At 37.1% G+C, this 18,445-nt stretch overlaps 1 protein-coding gene and 1 pseudogene across 2 annotated transcripts; both read left to right on the top strand.

Annotated features, from left to right (window-relative positions):
* Positions 1 to 2,504: 2,504 nt before the first annotated feature.
* LOC147292712 (putative protein phosphatase 2C 33) lies at positions 2,505 to 8,918 on the top strand. 2 transcript variants are annotated; one of them, XM_086231833.1, is made up of 6 exons: positions 2,505 to 2,763; positions 2,880 to 3,235; positions 3,415 to 3,738; positions 3,954 to 4,071; positions 4,963 to 5,186; positions 8,185 to 8,918. In XM_086231833.1, the coding sequence occupies exons 2-6, from the start codon at positions 2,897 to 2,899 to the stop codon at positions 8,392 to 8,394; spliced, it is 1,215 nt and encodes a 404-aa protein (XP_086087959.1). In that variant the 5' UTR covers positions 2,505 to 2,763; positions 2,880 to 2,896; the 3' UTR covers positions 8,395 to 8,918. The 2 variants fall into 2 exon arrangements, with proteins under 2 accessions (XP_086087959.1, XP_086087958.1); XM_086231832.1 differs by having other exon boundaries at positions 2,506 to 2,757.
* Positions 8,919 to 13,413: 4,495 nt separating this feature from the next.
* Positions 13,414 to 15,191, top strand: LOC147292711 (uncharacterized; annotated as a pseudogene).
* Positions 15,192 to 18,445: the final 3,254 nt, after the last annotated feature.

Genomic DNA, 18,445 nt, shown 5'->3' with positions numbered 1-18,445 from the left:
GTCCAAAAGCAGGAGTCCGAGTATTAGATCGGGTCTGTTCGGGGAGAGAGAGAAGGGAGTGACAGAGAGGGAGAGTGAGAAAGAGAGAGAAAATGACGTGGCTTGGTGGGGGTTTGCAGGAGGTTCTCGGTCGGTGGCCGGAGACGAGGAGGGCTCGGGGCTCCAGATTGGCGGTCGGTGACGTCGCCGGCCCCTTGGGTCTGGCAGTGTCGATCCCAGCAGAGAGAGAGAGAGAGAGAGAGAGAGATGCGGCTGCGAGGCTAGGAGGGTTTGGCGGTCGGTGACGAGGAGGGCTCGGGGCTCCAACCAGGCCACCCCCTCCACCTTCCCCACCCCTCCCTCCCAAACCCAGGCCACCCCCCACCTCCCCCGCCCTTCTCCCCCAAACCCAACCCCCCTGGCCCACCCCCTCCACCTCCTTAATAGTTTTCACACCTACAGCTCGCAGCGCCCCACCCCACCCTCACCGGCGAGTCCTTTGGTTCCGGTGACACCTCCTCGCCGGTCCGACGACCCCCTCCCTTTCTCTCCTTAAAAATCAATCAAAGAAAAATTATGTATTGTTTACAAAATTTATTTAAAAAAAAAAACCCAAATTTGATCCAGTGGTGGGTCTTGCCCTTCTAAGCGACGACGGCGGCGTACCTTTGAGGCGTGTTATTGATGAGTGTGGGGAGGAGGGGTGGCTGGGGGCAGGTGCAGGGGGTCTGGGCTTTGATTTTGGTGGTTAAGGGTGGATGAAGATGATGATGATGAGAGTAGTAGAAGAAAGAAAAAAACAACTGGGGATTTGATTGAGGGATCTGTGATCTGTATAATGATGGAGATGTTTTTCTGGTTGTGCAGGGGAGGCCAGGGGAGGCGGGGGGAGGCGGTGGGGATTCTGGGCTTTTGTTTTTTTTTTTTTTTAAATTCAATTATTTTTTAATATTTTATATCATTTTCAAAGTTTTATTAATATTTTATTATTTTTGGTTTACGTGGCTATTTTTTAATATTTAATGGTGGGGTCCGCGTGTGCCACGTCAGCGCCACGTAGGCATTTAACGGTCTTCCTAACGGTCAGACTAACGGAGGTATTCAATTGACAAAAAACATAAGTTGATGTACCCTAATGAAAGTTTTTAAACTAGAGGTACCCAACTGATGATTGGTGTATAGTTGAGGTATATATATGTAATTAACCCAAAAATTATTTAGCCATTTTTTGAAAAGAAATATAATTTAATGGGCAATACTTGGATCCCCCAAGGATGCACCTGCGCATCCACCCTCTCCCTCATTCGACTCGTTTAGCAGTGCGGTAGAATCAGAACCGTTAATTTTTTAGATCACCTATTAAAGATCATCTTTGTAAAAAATCAACTCAATCAGAGATCGTTTGGTTATGTAACTGTTATCGAATAAATAAACAGTTTATATTTAAAAAGTGTTTTTTGACCAAACCGTCTATTTAATAACAGTTACATAACCAAACGATCTCCGATTGAGTTGATTTTTTACAGAGATGATTTTTAATATGTGATCTAAAACATTAACGGTTCTTATCCTGAGCCTGTACTGCCGAACGAGGGGGAGGGTGCATGGATGCGCAGGTGCTCCCTTGGGGGGATCCAAGTATTGCCCTAATTAAACCATTAATTTTATTTTTTGTTTCTGCCAATTAATAAAGCAATCTATTATCAATAAGAAAATCCACCCCGTCAACCATTGATTAAGGCAAGCTTGAAAATAAATTTAGGACTTGTTTGACAATACTTTTAGAAAACTTAAAAACGATTTCAAATAGTTAAAAACGCTTTTACTTATATTATGAAATAAAATAAAAAAAGCACTTTTGGATTCTAAAAACAATTGGAAGCGCTTTAAGTATTTCTTTAGGAAGCGCTTACAATTATATTAACAAGAAGCACTTGAATTTTTTTCCAAAAAATCTATGAATTTCTAACAAAAGTGCTTTCACTAAAAACGCTTCCTACAGAAGCACTCACAAACAAGCCCTTAATGATTATTCTCTCTTTATACAATTTAGCTAGGGACAATTTGGGAATATTGGGGGTGTAAAGAGTAGATTTATTTTTTAAAAAATAAATTTTTTGTAAAGTGTGAAAATAAGATGGGTGGGAAAATAATAGGTTGTGGCAATAGTATCACTCAAAAAAATGAATAATGCTAATTGTCCCACCTTTTTTTTTTTTTTTTCTAACATTTGTATTTCATCTTATGTATCATTATTTTACTGGATATAATATATTTTTTTTAAGTTTTATTTTTTATTTTTTAGTGTCTAATGTATGAATATCATGTAAAGTAATATGAAATTATTGTATAAAAATATAGTTAGTGTGGCATTACTGAGTGTACATAATTTAGATGGATATATACTAAACCAGGCCTAACAGATAAGCTTGTGATATCCATTCTAATTCGGCAAACTAAATTATCCATTACTGTTTGGGTAGTAATACCCATTACTATTACTACTGGTCAAGTTAGTATCGTTTCCTTCTCAACCAACAAGACAACAACCATTTTATGCGTATCAACGTGGAGGGTAGTGTCTCTGAAGTCTTGAGTACTTTCATAAAAAAAAACAAAAACAAAAAAAGCAAGACAACAACCATCCATCTATTTGAGGAGAAATTTCAAGCCTTCAAGGATTGAATTCAGAGAAATCGGAATCGGAAGCCCTCTCTGGAATCCGAAATTCAGGAATTTGTGTTGTTTGCTCGTATCTCAGCCTTTCCTGCAAAATTGGTAATGGTATACATACATACGTGAATTTGTGTTGTTCTTATCAATTTTGGCATTTGATTTGATTTTGGGAAATTGGGATTGAAATTGAAATTGAAATGATTGTTTTTGTGGGTGAGTGACAGTGTGAGGCAGGGCTATTATGCCGGAGGAGGCAGCAAGAAGGGGGTCTGAGTGCGTGGTGGGGATGGAGTGCTTGCTGGACATCGTCAGGGCGCTCGGGATGGGGTCGTGCCTCTCCATCGAAGCGCGGCCTGCCGCCTCTCCCGGCAGCAAGAGGAGGAGGTTGACTAGGAACTCCGCCGCGTCCACGTCCCCGTCCACGTCCACGTCCACGTCGTCTCCATCCTCCGGTAAAATGGAGTTGTTCCTGCACAGACTTCCAGGGAGGATGTTCTTGAATGGTTCCTCTGATGTTGCTTCCTTGTTCAGCAAGCAGGGCAAGAAAGGGGTCAACCAGGACGCCATGATTGCTTGGGAGGTACTTTGCTTACTCTCTTTTAACTTCTTCTTGTAATCTATATTATATGGAAAGGGGTCAATATATGGATTTTTTTCGTGAACAATTTGGTATGTTGGTATGTTATGTTGTCGGACTGTCAATTTGGTGTCAATTCAGACCATTTGATTAGAATTATTGAACTTTGTGGTGTTTTACAGAATTTTGGTTCAAAGGCAGATACCATCTTTTGTGGGGTTTTTGATGGGCATGGTCCTTGGGGCCATATGGTTGCAAAGAAGGTGAGGGATTCTCTACCTTTGAAGCTGAGTTCACAATGGGTATTGAATACTAGCGCCAGAGATGGGCATGGTGATAGCAAAGCTGGTTCATCTCATGAACTCAAGGATAAGCATCGTGAATTTCTTATCATGTTGAAAGATTCACTGTTGAAGGCTTTTAAGGTCATGGACAAGGAACTCAAATTGCATCCTCGTATTGATTGTTATTGCAGTGGGACAACTGCTGTTACCTTGGTCAAGAAGGTAACTCATTTGCATCACAGACTTGTATTTTCTTTGTGAAGACTTATTAGGAATCTCAATTTAATAACATTTTAGTCCTTAGATAAAATATTGACGATTATGATGTTTCTTGTTACTGTCCATATTCTAAGAGCTGAGATGCTATTACTTAAGTTAGCTACCTTGATACTGTTCCTATAAATTTTTCTTTTTAAATATGTATATGTTATTTATAGGGCCGGGATCTTGTTATTGCAAATGTTGGGGACTCTAGAGCAGTACTCGGCACCAGAGACAAAGATGGTTCTCTCATTGCATGTCAGTTGACTGTAGACCTCAAACCAAATCTTCCAAGTAACTTTCTTTCTCTAATTCTTTCTAATGTATAGTTAAAATAAAGAAATACAAAGAACGTAGTGTTTTACCTTCAACCCAATTCCCTGTTTATATATAAAAACACGGCATTTGATTACTGCATACTTTAGGCTTGATATCAATTCAAATAATTTTTAGTATATTTAATCTGTCATCTTCTTTGAATTAATAAAAAACTTTATAAATTTTTACAGTGGAATGCAGTTGAAGATTTCTATGTTGGTAGTTGCTAGAAATAACAAGTAGTTCCCCATTGATGGATTCTTTAAATTCTGTAGGATAACTTCTTGTGACAGCTAATGGAACAAACTAAGGTATCTCTCGCTAATAATAATATGAAAATTTACATCAGTTAGGAGTTAGGACCAAATAGTTGACTATATTCAAATGGAGATTTTCTCAATATTTATATAATCATAAAGATGCAATATGACCTGTTAGATGTCATGTATAATCTGAGCATATCATCTTTTCTCTATTTCTTGATTTTTGAACGCAAGTTTGCTTTGACATGGGGTGCATGGATATATCTCATTCCATTCTAATGGCTCAACCAGTAACCAATGGCAAAAACTGAAAAGTCCATGGTTTCTGGTAGAACCCCATTTCGCCCACTGCTTGTTTGTTTGAATTGATTTGAAAGTAAGTCGCATGCAGATATGCACACATGCAGCACCCATCTACACACACACACACACGCTTAAATTTGGTGTTGTAGTTGAGTTGTGGTTAATAGACTGTCATTTTACTGCTTGTAGCTTAGTTGGTGTTTTAATATAATTGTTAGTTGTCATACAGTTGGGAGTCTTCAATCTATAATATGGAAAGATTAATTTTAGTTCTCAGTACAATTATTTTGTAACCTTCTAGGGGAAGCAGAGAGGATCATGCTATGTAAAGGACGAGTATTTGCTCTCCAGAACGAGCCTGAGGTCGCCCGAGTTTGGCTGCCCAACAGTAATTCACCTGGCCTTGCTATGGCCCGGGCTTTTGGAGATTTCTGCCTAAAGGACTTTGGTTTAATCTCTGTCCCAGATATTTCTTATCATCGCCTCACTGAGAAGGATGAATTTGTAGTATTAGCTACAGATGGGGTAAGAAATCAACCTGCATATATATTGTGTCCTACAACTTTTTTGTTATGTTGCAACTTTACTTGCATATTAGCACTTATATGGTCTTAAATTGAAAATTATAATTCCAAAGCAGCATTGGATGAAAGGGGGATTGTAAATTTACAAGGGCATGACCTAGCAGCACATAGCAAAGCTATACCAAAGGAATAATTAAACAAACCACAACCACCTGCCAAAATAATAACAGAACAAATGAATAAAAACCTGAACGGGGAGACCTCTGACCTCTCAAACATGTACAACAACCCATCTAGGTGAAAGAGGCCACAATCACCCTAAAGGCCTAAACTAATATAAATAATGGACAAAGTCACCACTCAAGGAGCCATGGCTATAGGATCAGCAAACCTCAAAGAAAAAGTTAGTGAGTTGCCACTCTTGAGCATGGTGGTGACTAGGAGAGTTCTTGAGCTGGAGAGAAGAAAGTCTACTCCTAACTTTATTGATGATATCTTTAGGGATGATAGACGAATCTCTAGCCTCATTCCTAATGATCTTGTTGTTCCTCTTTCCAAATAGAACAAACAGTTACAACCAAACACAACTTCTTAGTGATAGTAGGAAGTTGTTTTCCTTTCCATTATTTAGCGGCCCTCTGAACAACACTTTTTCCACGGGAAGCTATTCCAAGGTAAACTGAAGTTAGTCATCAGCTGCAACCAAATATTTCCACTGAAGGCAACCAAAAGAGAGATGAGAGTGGGAGTCAGGGGGTTGCCTTTCACAAGACATAAATAGTCCCTACTTGAGGGACAAAGTCTTAAATTTGATCCATGGTAGAAAATCTACCCCTATGGATGTTTTGACTAAATGAGGAACAACTTGGTATTCTTACCTAATTTTCTCCTGACTACAGGCAGTTAAATAAGTGTGCCTGTACGGGTTGGCAGCCACTTAATGGTGTCTCTTCGAGTTGAGTTGGGAGAATAAGAAGGCATAGAGTTATTGATATCCATTTGGTCACTGGACTTAGTAGGGAAATATAGCCACTGATCTCTTTGCACAATAGTATTGACTTTAGCATCCCTAAACAGCTCGGTTTCATCAGTCATGATCACTCTAGGATTCCAGTTGCTTGTAATGGTATGAACTTGCCAATTGTCATAGCATAGAGAAGTGCTTCTGCCATCACCAATGGTATGCTGAATGATGGGTCTAGCAAGGGTTCTTAGCTTTAACAACTTCCTCTAGTTCCAAGAGTAAAACCTTCAAAGTATGAATTTCCTACAACCTTTTACGGTTCAGATGATACTCCCTAATCCACCTAGCCTAGATGGTAACAATGTTACCATCACCTTCTTTCTAGCTTCCACAAGTGTATAAGCATCAAAGCCTTGTTCTAGAGATGAAGGGATTTGATTTCCGTAAGAGTGTTCTATTAAGTGTTAGACATGAGTAAGTCATGCGCTGGAGACATAATCATGTGTCCAAACTCCAAACAGAACCGTTTTTTTTTTTAGGCTGCACATCGGGTGGAAACACCGTAGACATGGTTTGGGCATAAATTGAGCCTTTTGTATCATTTACTTCCAAATAGATTGTGGTTCTTTATGAGAATTTAAAAAGTATAAGAACATTTCTGAAAATATTTTATTTGAGAAAAAAAAAAAAAAAGGTTCCTCATGTGATTTAATAAATGTTAGGAAATCATTAAGTGAAGAGAAAAAGCAGATGGAGGAGAAAAGACTTTATCTTGAGTTCTTGACCCAAGATTGAGTGAGGAACCAAGAGAGCACTAGAGAGAGATGCAGAAAGGAGCTATGGTTGTTTCTTTGTTTATGAGTTTATGTACATATATTTGTCTGGTATCTAAGTATGCATGTGTTTGTATCTCATAAATTATATTGTTATTCATTTTGTGCCTACCATCTGTAGAATTTATTTCTTGGCTATATTGTGTGTGTCAAAATGTCAATTCTGTGCCCATGCTTCATATCTTTAGAACAGGTGAGTGTGTCAGAAATTTCTATTTTTTCTTTTATCTTTTTAATTTTTTTTGTCCAATTCATTCCATTCAAATAAAGATATATAAACTGGCCTTTGAACTTGTACATAATCTCGTTGATGTTCGTGCTTGACCTCATCTATTACAGGATTATCTATTCTCCTAATCTCAGTCTTCATTGTATCTGATTTGGTGTAGTTTATCTTCAACTTCTTTTGTGCCTTTTCTTTGTAGGGCCTCTTTGTAACATTTTTCGGGTTTTTTTTTTTAGTTAAAGATAGATAAGGAAAATGAGAGAACATTAAGAGAGATGATAGATTTGAGGGAGGAAGAAGAAAATGTATGTTGAATGATCCTTGAAATAAAAACTAAAAACTAAAATCTGAAAACAATGTTAAATAGTTTCTTTTTTGAGAGGAATTTTAAATAGCTTATTTTAGTTTTAGTTTTTTGTATTTTGCTTTATTTCTTCCTCTCTCTTTTTTTGTTCAAGCCCTTCATCTCTTCCTCATGTCTCTCATTTCTCATCTCCCTTGTTCCATTCTCTCACCTTTCTCCCTTAAAGGAAAAAAAAAAAGTTAATGTTATCAAGCGGGTCCTTAACTTTAAAATTATGTGGTCTTTTATAACAAAATACTATGGTCTTGGTCTGAAAACATGAAAATATGGAACTTAAAAGGAGGTTAATGTTGTCTTCAATGAAACTGGCTTAGATTGCTCTTGTTAATTTCCTTCATGTGAATTAGTTTGGGGACAGAGCTGCAGTTTGTTTTCTCCACTTGTAGAGATATCTTTTATAATTGGTACCTTTTTTAAAATTTACTAGGATGTAAGGATATCTCTTGTTGATCGTGAGAATGGATTAACCAAAAAGAGAATATAAACCCAGATTGGTGCCATAGATTTAGAGTATTCAGCTTCACTTATGCAATTGAAAAACTATGACGGGACAGATTGACTAGCATTAGCTTATATATATTTACTTAGCTATTCTATACCATCATCTGGCAGATCTGGGATGTCCTCTCAAACGAAGAAGTTGTGGACATAGTAGCATCATCCCCACGACCCTCTGCTGCTCGAGCCCTGGTGGAATCAGCAACTCGAGCTTGGAAGTTTAAATTCCCGTATTGCAAGACTGATGATTGTGCTGTGGTTTGCCTCTTCCTCACCTCCAGTACTTCCGACAATGCTTTGCATTTCTCACCAAAGGAGGCTTAGTTGACATTGACAATAACAAAAATGCCCTCTGGAAAATCGCCGCAGTACGAAAGTGGGAGTTAGTGTAAAAAGCAAGAGCAGCAGCAGCATGCTTATAATTGTTGAGCAGGAGCATGCTTTTATTAGCTTTGTTCTCATTGTCTATATTTGTTTTTATTCTTTCAATCATTCTTTTGATTCTGATATTTTTTTTAACAGTCTTAGTAAACGATTAAGGGCTATATTTAGATTGGTTTGAAGGGAGACGTGGAACTGGCCCTTTTCCATGTTGGAGTTCTTCTTTGGGGCGGTCGCGATAACACCCATTTCTGTGAGTGGTAGTCATATTGAGACTGCCTCATTCAAGAATTTTGTTCTTAGTGATGTCATTTCCTCTGGCTCTCTCTCTCTCTCTCTCTGCAGCAATGTCGATTTGGAGTTTTTGAAAATCCAAGTCTTGAAGCTTTTTAGTTCTTCATTGCGAAGGCTAAGGTGATTTTGTACGTTCAGTTGAAAATTTCTCCTTCAGTGATTATGTTTCCACCCCTTCTTTTGTCAGTGTTTGGGATTCTTGTAATTTGTAGGCCATACTTTCTTCTCGGTTGCTTTGCTTCCTCTTTCTGGGTTTGTACATTGTGGCTCATATACATAGTTTGCCTTCCAATTGATAAACATTTTATTTTGGTAAATCCTAATTGCTAAACCTCTTTTCTTGTTGGTAAATAAATCCTAATTGCTAATCATTACTGCTCATGTTGCTCACAAAGTGAAATTAGAGAATAAAATAGTAAAAGAATTCATTTAAAAAATAAAAATACAGATACTGAAATTATTAGAGAACGCCTTCTTAAAAGTGCTTTTGATAAAAAAAAAAAAAAAAAAAAAAAAAAAAAAAAAAAAGAAGCTTGTATCCCTTTCATATAAATTGAAATTTTTATTGTTTTTGTATGTCTTATGTAATTAGTTTTTTTGGATTTTGTGTGTTAGGTTGTATTACTATTATTAATTCTTTTTTTTGGTACAATGGAGGCCGAAGCCCAAAGAAAGCATACTACACTAAGACAGTTCTAGCACAAGGGGTGCCAAGAGCATCCAGCAAAAGTATAGGACTAACATCAGAAGTCTCAAACTGGTGAACCCCCAGAGACCTCCCTAAACACAAGGAAGCCAAGCAACCAGACCCACATATAAGAACTCTGCAACTGTTAATAAGATTGAAAAGGGGATGAGTAGCTTCAACATCTCCAGAAACTAGTAACATAACAAATGAGGAATAACTCTCCACTTCAAAGAAGGAACAACCCTGGTCCTTAGCAAGGGAAAGACCCCAAAAAAAAACCCCATAATTAAGCTTCCAAAATAGTACCAATTCCTAGATTAGCAGTGAAACCCTTTATCCAACTACCACTGCTATTCCTTAACAAACCACCAGCATCAATCTGGCAGAATCAATATTCCTACACCCATTTGTAATAAGCTTCAAGAATTCTCCAGAAGGAGGCCACTAGTGCCGATTAACCACATGTCTAGGAGGCTTAGATGTTAACTTTAAGGCTTGTATGAATGGAACACATACCTGAATTCACTATGGCAGCATCCATTTGTTGATGAAGAGGTAGGCCTAAGACCTTCTTTGCACTTGCAGCACCTTAACACTTAGCTACTTGATGGGGAGTAGTACTTGATCGTGTATGCTGTATGCAGAGGGATCTCTGCTGTATATAGTGGTTGATCCTATGAGTCTAACCCATTAATAAACTCAATAGGATATCCTTATTAGCCTAGAACACTAACTCATTGTCCTTAAGTAACTAGGAATCCCTTTAGCCTTAGTAAACCAGTAAACACTTAATCCTTATAGGCTGCAAGGTTTAATCCTAATAGAATTCTTAGTCATTGCTTAGGCTGCAAGTTTCCTGCAGCAACTATGTGACCAAAACCAGATTGAGTTGTTAACCAACTCCAACATTCTCCCATTTGGTCAAATAGGTGCTAATGCAGCTGAGCATAACCCTTTAGTGCGCATAGAATTCCAGTGAATTTTGATTCCCAACAAGCCTATGTCAGAAATGATTTCTTACATAGAGCTTCAAAAACTTTTGGATTTAATGTATTATCCTGAGCTTTAGAAACTACATATGCAGGCACTCATAACCACATGAGACTCCAACAAGACAATGTAAAAAAACCAGAATAATCAATGCGTTTCCTAAAGTGTTACTCAAATGCATATTAAGATGCATAATAAACACAATTATTCTGCCAGATCCTTTCTTTATCAGATTTCAACAAACCTGCCTTATGTTTCGAATGAATGCAGGTTATATTCCTTAAAACAAAATTATCATTAAGCAAAACAAAATAATACTAGACAAACCAAAAGCATGCTTACTAAAACTGAACTTTAACTTGTTTATAAGTTTCATAAATCTTCAAACAAGATTAAATAACAAGCTGCAAGCCCTTAAAATATCCAAACATCCAAAATAAAACTTTAATGACAATCTAAAATAAAACAAGAAAATAGCAGAAACAACAATGCTCCCACTAATTCTGCAGATCAAAACCAGAAAACAACCCCATGCTTGCCACATGCCTATGAAAAACTGAATTTGGCAAGCCTTTGTTGAGTGGATCTGCAATCATCAAGTCAGTACCAATGTGATCAATCGAAGTATGCCCTGACTTGATCTTCTCTCTCACCAATAGAAATTTGAGCTCCAAATGCTTAGAACCATATGATCTCTTATTGTTCTTGGTGAAATCTACAACAGCACTATTATCTCACCATATCTGTATAGGCCTTTCTATGTTCTCTAAGACCCTCATACTTGAAATGAAATTCCTTAACCATACTGCTTGAATGGTGTCCTCATAACATGCCACAAACTCAGCATGCATGGTTGATGATGCCACTGTGGACTTTTTAACACTTTTCCAAGAAACTACTCCTCTTGCAAACAGAAAAACATGGCTCCTAGTTGACTTCTTAGAATCTGGACAACCTGCAAAATCAAAGTCTGTGTATCCAATCAATTCTAACACATTACTCCTTCTATAACATAACTTGTAATCCTTGGTTCTTTGCAAGTATCTCATCACTCTCTTAGCGGCAACACAATGAGCCATTCCCGGATTCGATTGAAACTTGCCAAGTATAGAAATTGCAAAAGCTATATTTGGCCTTGTATAGACTTGAGCATACATCAAACTTCCCACAAGTGAAGCATAAGGTCTTGAATGCATTTCTAACTTCTCTTGGTCAGTCACTGGACATTGTTTCTTGCTTAATTTGTCATCCATTCCCATAGGCAAATTTGTACCAGTGCAATTACCCATATTAAATCTCTTAAGTATCCTCTCTATGTAACCTTTCTGAGACAAACCTAATACCCCTCTCTCTCTATCTCGAGTAATCTCTATGTCTAGCACATATGCAGCCTTTCCCATGTCTTTCATATCAAAACTCTTGGATAGGCAAGTCTTACTGTGATTCAGCATTGTCAAATTGATATTAGCTAACAGAATGCATGTCATCAACATACAACACTAAAATCACAAAATGTCTCCCATTGGCCTTGACATAGATACACTCATTTACTGGATTCTTAGAAAAACCAAAAGATTGAATCACTTCATCAAATTTTACGTACCACTAGGGATGGCAACGGGGCGGGTTTGCCAATACCATACCTGCCCCGCAGAATAATTGGGTCCCAATCAGGTATTCAGGATCCCTATTATTTTTAAAAAAAATAATTTTTTTTATTAATAACATATAAAACCAACATAAATATATAATATAATGGATGAAATACATTAAAATTCATCATATTATATTACAATAACACTAAATCATAAAGAGAATACTATTAAATTTTAAAGACACGCAACAAAAATTAAGATAATAAGTCAAAATACAATTATATAATATAATATTTTTATTAAACGGGTAGACGGGGCGGGGCAGGGACGAGGATGGTATTACCATACCCGCTTAATCGGGGCGGGTCCCCACTAGGATTTTCGAGGGCAGGGAATTTTGTCATCCCTAGGTACCACTGTCTTAATACTTGCTTCAAGCCATAAATCAATTTCTTAAGTCTGCAAACTAAACTCTCTCTCCCTTCTTGAATGAAACAAGCTGGTTAATTCATATAAATCTCCTCATATAGGTCTCCATTCAAGAATGCAGTTTTGGCATCCAGGGACACACGCACGTACAAGCTTGGAGGGTCGGGCGACCCCCCAGGTGTTCGATGACAGTCCTCATAAAGAAGAGAAGAGAGGCACTGGGCTGTAGGCTGCTGGGTTTTTTTTATGTTTGTTACGTAGGCAAAACGACGTCGTTTTGGCTTGGCTTGTTTTTTTTTTTTTCAAGTTCCTGCTCAAACCAGCGTCGTTTTGAGTTAGGAACTTAAAAAAAAAAAAAAAAAAAAGACTTTTGCTGCTAACTTACTAACCCGTGTGTGCTCCACTACTCCTCACTCTCATTCCCTTCCTAAGCTTCCTTCATTAAATTTCCCAAAACCCACACCACACAGACAGACCCAACCCACTAACTCAGCCCCCACCACCGGATCAACCAGTCAACCACCACGTTGTCGGCCCTTCTGCCCAGTGCCCTTCAAGACTCAAGTTTGAAGTTTCAATTTCATTTTTTCAAGTAACTTTGAAGTTTCATTCTAATTCCCAATTCTCAATTCACCCCAAATTTATAATATATAATGTTTTTTAATTAATTGATAAGATTATTGTGATGAAATTAGACTAATTAGTGATTTCTTGATATTGATTTAATTATTGGTTGATTAATTGATTATGGGTATTTATTGTATTAATTTGATTATTGAATTTTGGTGGATTATTATTGTTACTTTGATAAATTTGATTAATTGATTATGAGTTTTTATTGTATTAATTTGATTATTGGATTTTGGTTGATTATTGTTATTACTTTGATAAATTTGATTAATTGATTATTGGAAATTGGTTGACATGTGTAGAATTATGGAACGATATTTTAAGTGAAAATTTCCAATGGGTAGTTCGAATAATTCGGCTAATTCAAGTTTTGGTTCGACTTTAAGTGGGTTAGATGATGTTTTGGCTAATCTTCAAGTAGACCCTGGACTAAGAACTCAAATGGCGGATTATAGCCCTAATATTCAAGATGAGATCCGCAGAGCATATCTACAAAAAGAACCTTGTCAACCTAGAGGTCATACATTCCCACAGACTAATTAATTAGGAATTGATCAACACTTCATTGTCCAATGGTTTGATAAGTTTGATTGGTTGGAGTATAGTAAATCTAAGGATGCCGCATTTTGCCTTTATTGCTATGTATTTAAGTTCAATTTTGAACAAGCGGGTAGTGACGTCTTTACTGGGGTAGGCTTCAGGAATTGGAAGAAGGGAAGAGAAAAGTTAGCACGCATATTGGGACGATTGGCAGTGTTCACAATCGATCTAGAGAAACCGCTATGAATCTAATGAACCAAAATTCACATATTGAAACAGTTGTGCAAAAACAGTCAGACAAAGCTCGTATGGCTTATTGCACTTGCTTGAATGCATCAATCGATTGCACAAAGTTTTTGTTGTGACAAAGACTTTCTTTCGTGGAAATGATGAAAGTGCCACTTCAAGAAATAGGGGGAATTATTTGGAGCTTTTGTAATTCTTGCAGATCATGATGAGAAAGTTAGGGTCGTTGTGTTGGAAAATGCCCCGGGGAATCTCAAGTTAGTAGCTAGCTTCTTCAATTCAAAAAGATCTTGTTAATGCATGTGCCATGGAAACCATTGGTGTTATCATGAGTGATATGAGAGATCGACTCTTTTCTATAATGGTTGATGATTCACGTGATATTTCAATAAAGAAGAAAATGGCTATGGTGTTGCGATATGTGGACGACAAAGGGCAAGTAATTGCAAGGTTTGTGGGTGTCCAACATGTTGCCGAAACCACTTTTAGTGCACTAAAGAATGTCATTGATGCATTATTTTCTTTCAACAAATTGAGCTTTTCTAAGCTACAAGGGCAAGATTATAATGGATCTAGTAATATGAGAGGTGAGTTTAATGGCCTTAAAACAAAGATTTTGAAAGAACAACCTTGTGCATTTTATGTTTATTGCTTTGCTCATCAACTTCAACTAGCTCTTGTTGCCACTACAAAGAAAAATGCCGACATTGCCACGTTTTTCACATCTTGTAATAGTGTGGTTAAAATTGTTGGAGCATCTTGTAAGTGTCGTGATGCATTGAGAGAGCAACTCCAAAAAGAGCTTATGGAAGCCTTTGAAAATGATTGTCTTCAAACGGGTCAAGCCTTAAATCAAGAATCTAGTCTCAAACGTGCCGGTGATACACATTAGAACTCCCATTATGGTACATTGATTAGTTTGATTTCCATATTTTCTTGTGAAGGTTCTTGAATTAATCGTTGATGATCGCTACAATGATAGTGTGGGTGAAGCAAATAGATTATTGGGAGAAATACAATCTTGTGGAAACATGATTGATGAGCTCTTTGTTTATGTCATTGATAAGCAACTTGTGGAATTAGAGGATCGCTTCAATGAGGTAAATAGTGAGTTACTTATTTGTTTGGCATGTTTGAGTCCGGATAATTCTTTCGTAGCTTTTGACATACAAAGGCTACTTTGCCTTGCTCAATTTTGTCCTCAAGATTTTTCGGATCGAGATCTATTGGCACTTGAAGATCAACTTGGGAGTTATATTCATCATATGTGTTCAAGTAGTGATTTTTCTGAATTGAAAAGGATTGGTGATCTTGCGAAAAATTGGTAGAGAAAGGGTTGGATCAAACATATACTTATGTTTATTTGCTTATTATATTGGCTTTGGTTTTACTGTTAGAATATGCACTTATACAAATTGTTTTAATAAACGTTTTGTGTATATTTCTAATATCGATGGCAAACTTGTCTTTTATGTTTTATCCTTCGTGTACATACTATATCCTTATATATGTATATATGCATAAAAGAGGTCCATGATTTAATGTTAAGAGAATAATGTCCTAAAGAAGCTAGGACAGTGAGACCTATATCTCTTAGTACTTGAAGTCTAAACAGTTCCTAGTTATATGATTGATAACTATACAATATCAATCCAGTGTAGCTAGCATGATATATCTCTACTTAACGTCTAAGATAATCGGTCTCAAATTATCGGTGTAGAGACACTAGGAGAAGATCATGGGTGCCAATAAATGGTTCACTGAACGTGACCAATATAACGAATACCTGTTATGGATTATTACACACACGTCATCAGGAATTCGTTAAGTCTTGATAATACAACTAGTCTCTAGACTTGAGACGCCACAATTGTCTTGTGCATTCGGTCGATATGCTTTGACTGTATTATAAGGCTAGATTCCTAGAGTTTAGTTAAAGGTACATATTGGGTATAATCACTGATTTATGGGGGCATGTGTGTGTTCAACACAAGATCTATCACTCCTGGTTATATGGGAGATGTTTCAAGAGACAACACAGATGTTTAGATTTAGAAATCTTTGGCTAAAGTACTAGATCATGGAAACAATGTTTCATGGTCGAATAGAATCTATACATAAGTGTTGGGTCTCAAGGATTATGCTAAGGTTGATGGAATTCCATACCCGACCATAATTCAGGAACATAGGATAATGGAGAGACTATATTGTATTGCAATCGAAGACGGAATAGGTTTTTCTCTCTTCCGATTAATTCGGGTAGTCATGACACTCAGCTAGGCATTAATCTTGACTTGTGAAGACCTAAGGTTAAAATAGTATTTTACCCATATTATGTTATTTTGAGAACGTGTCTCAATCCACTGCCAGATTTAATTGGAATCTAAAAGGTCACACGCCAATAGGTGTGGGATGGTATTAGAAATGGGCTTGGAGCCTTGGACATAATTAATTAATTGATTAATTAAATGTTAATATAAAGAATAGATTTGATGGGCTTTTGGGATTATTAATTAATTAAGAGTTAATTAATTAAATAATTAAATAGTTAATTACCTAGTCAAATGGACCAACTAACTTGGTCCTAAGACTAGGTGGCCGGCCCCATTAGTGGAATAATAGTTTCCACTTAAGTCTATATATATGGGCTTATGGTCAAGTTGTCAGACTAAGTGAAACTCTAGAGAAATTACTTTACGTTCTTTCTATCAAAAGGCCATTTTTTGAGAAAGAGATTGAGTTAGCATTCCCATTCTCCAGAGAGTTCAATCCCTCCATCTCCTCCTAGTGTGGACTAATTAGAGGTCATACATCTTTGTGTGACTAGAAGAACCAACTAGCGGAGAGCTTGTGGATTCGCACCTTGGTAGGCTTCCAATCAAGAGAACAAGGTATGAATCATATTTTGTAAATCATAGAAATTATTGTTTTATATATCAATCCGAAGCATGATTGTGTAAAATTTTATTTCCCGCTGCGTTTATATGATCATTTTCTATTATTTACCAATTGCAACTACTTAAGTGGAGATGACATTTTCCGCTATGAATATTATTAAGGGTCCACTCTGCAACAAAATGGGAGATCAATGGTTGAACGATAGCTTGATTGTTTACATTGAGAAATATGTTTTTGATTGTATTGATAATGAAGCTATAATGACATGTTTTCAGAATATAAAAACTCGTCGTAGACAATTGTAGCTTGTATTGTTTTTATCATGAATTATGAATGAACTACTATCATTTAGTTTTTTAGTGTTATTTTTGTACAAAAAAATTTATGCTATGGTGTACACTATGACCCCCAGGATAAAATTCATGGATCTGTCACTGTTGGCATCAGAATGTCTTTTGCGAGTGGCTTCTCCTCGCATCTCAACATCAGAAGTTCATCAATGATCTTCAGGTCAGGTTCTTCAACCAATTTCATTATTGTTGGCTAATTAGTTCTTTCTGAGAATTTTAGCTCAAACAAATAATATATAACAATTAAATAATTAAACTAGAAAAATAATAAATTTTAAAGATTTGCAAAAAAGAAAATACATATCTTGAAAATCAGAGAAAAACTTCAACAAATTCTTTACTTGCTTTCACTTTCATCAGCGAAGAGATGAGACTCTGCTACATCGATGACGCATCAGATCTGAACTTGTGAGATATCCACGGAGAATGATCGAACTCCACTGAATTGGCGAGGCATCAAATATGAGATTGTGCTGAGGGAACATACATAGAGAAAGAGAAGAGAGAGAGAGAGAGAAAGAGAGAGAGAGAGAGAGAGAGAGAGAGAGAGAGAGAGAGAGAAGAGGCAGTCACATGAAAGCAAGGAGTAAAATTTCAAAAATTTCGTTGAAATTTCTGTTTTTTTTTTTGTATGGAAATTTTAACAAGAAACCAACAAGATTTCATCAAAATTTTGAAATTTCGACAAAATTTTCGGCTGGGTGGGATTTCTGGGTTTTGGGAGATCGAGAGAGAAAGAGAGGGACTGAGTTTTGGGGAGACTGGTTTTTGGGAGGAGCTGAGGTCGTGGAGGGAGGAAGAGAGGAAGGGCTGAGTTTTCGGCGACAGAGGGCGAGATAAAGGAGAAAGAGATAAGGGTGGGCTAGTGGTCGGCGCTTGTGAGCTGGGCTGGGGATGGAGATGCCGAGAGAGAGAGAGAGAGAGAGAGAGAGAGAGAGAGAGAGAGAGAGAGAGAGAGAGAGAGAGAAGCACGGTGGGATGGACTGATGGAAAGAAATGAGAGAAAAGGGAAGAAGAAAAAAAAATATAAAGAGAAAGGAGAAGAAAAAAAAAATATAAAGAGAAAGGAGAAGAAGAAATAAAAATATAAAGAGAAAGGAGAAGAAGAAAAAAAAAGAGAAAAGAAACAGAAAGGGAGTGAGGTCGGGGAAAGAGAAAGAGAAGTGACAAGAGAGGGAGGAGAGAGAGAATAGAGAGAATAAAAGTGTGTCAGGGGGTTTCGTGAATTAGGAGAGAAAAATGAAGATAAAAAATTGAGTTAATTACACTTACACCCCTTGAGGTTTATCGTCTTTTCACATACACTCCCTGAGGTTTCAATTATTACACATACA

This window comes from Dryas octopetala, chromosome 2, assembly GCF_963921425.1.
Source record: "Dryas octopetala chromosome 2, drDryOcto1.1, whole genome shotgun sequence".
Classification (NCBI taxonomy): domain Eukaryota; kingdom Viridiplantae; phylum Streptophyta; class Magnoliopsida; order Rosales; family Rosaceae; genus Dryas; species Dryas octopetala.
This window is presented reverse-complemented; position numbering and strand designations above follow the sequence as displayed.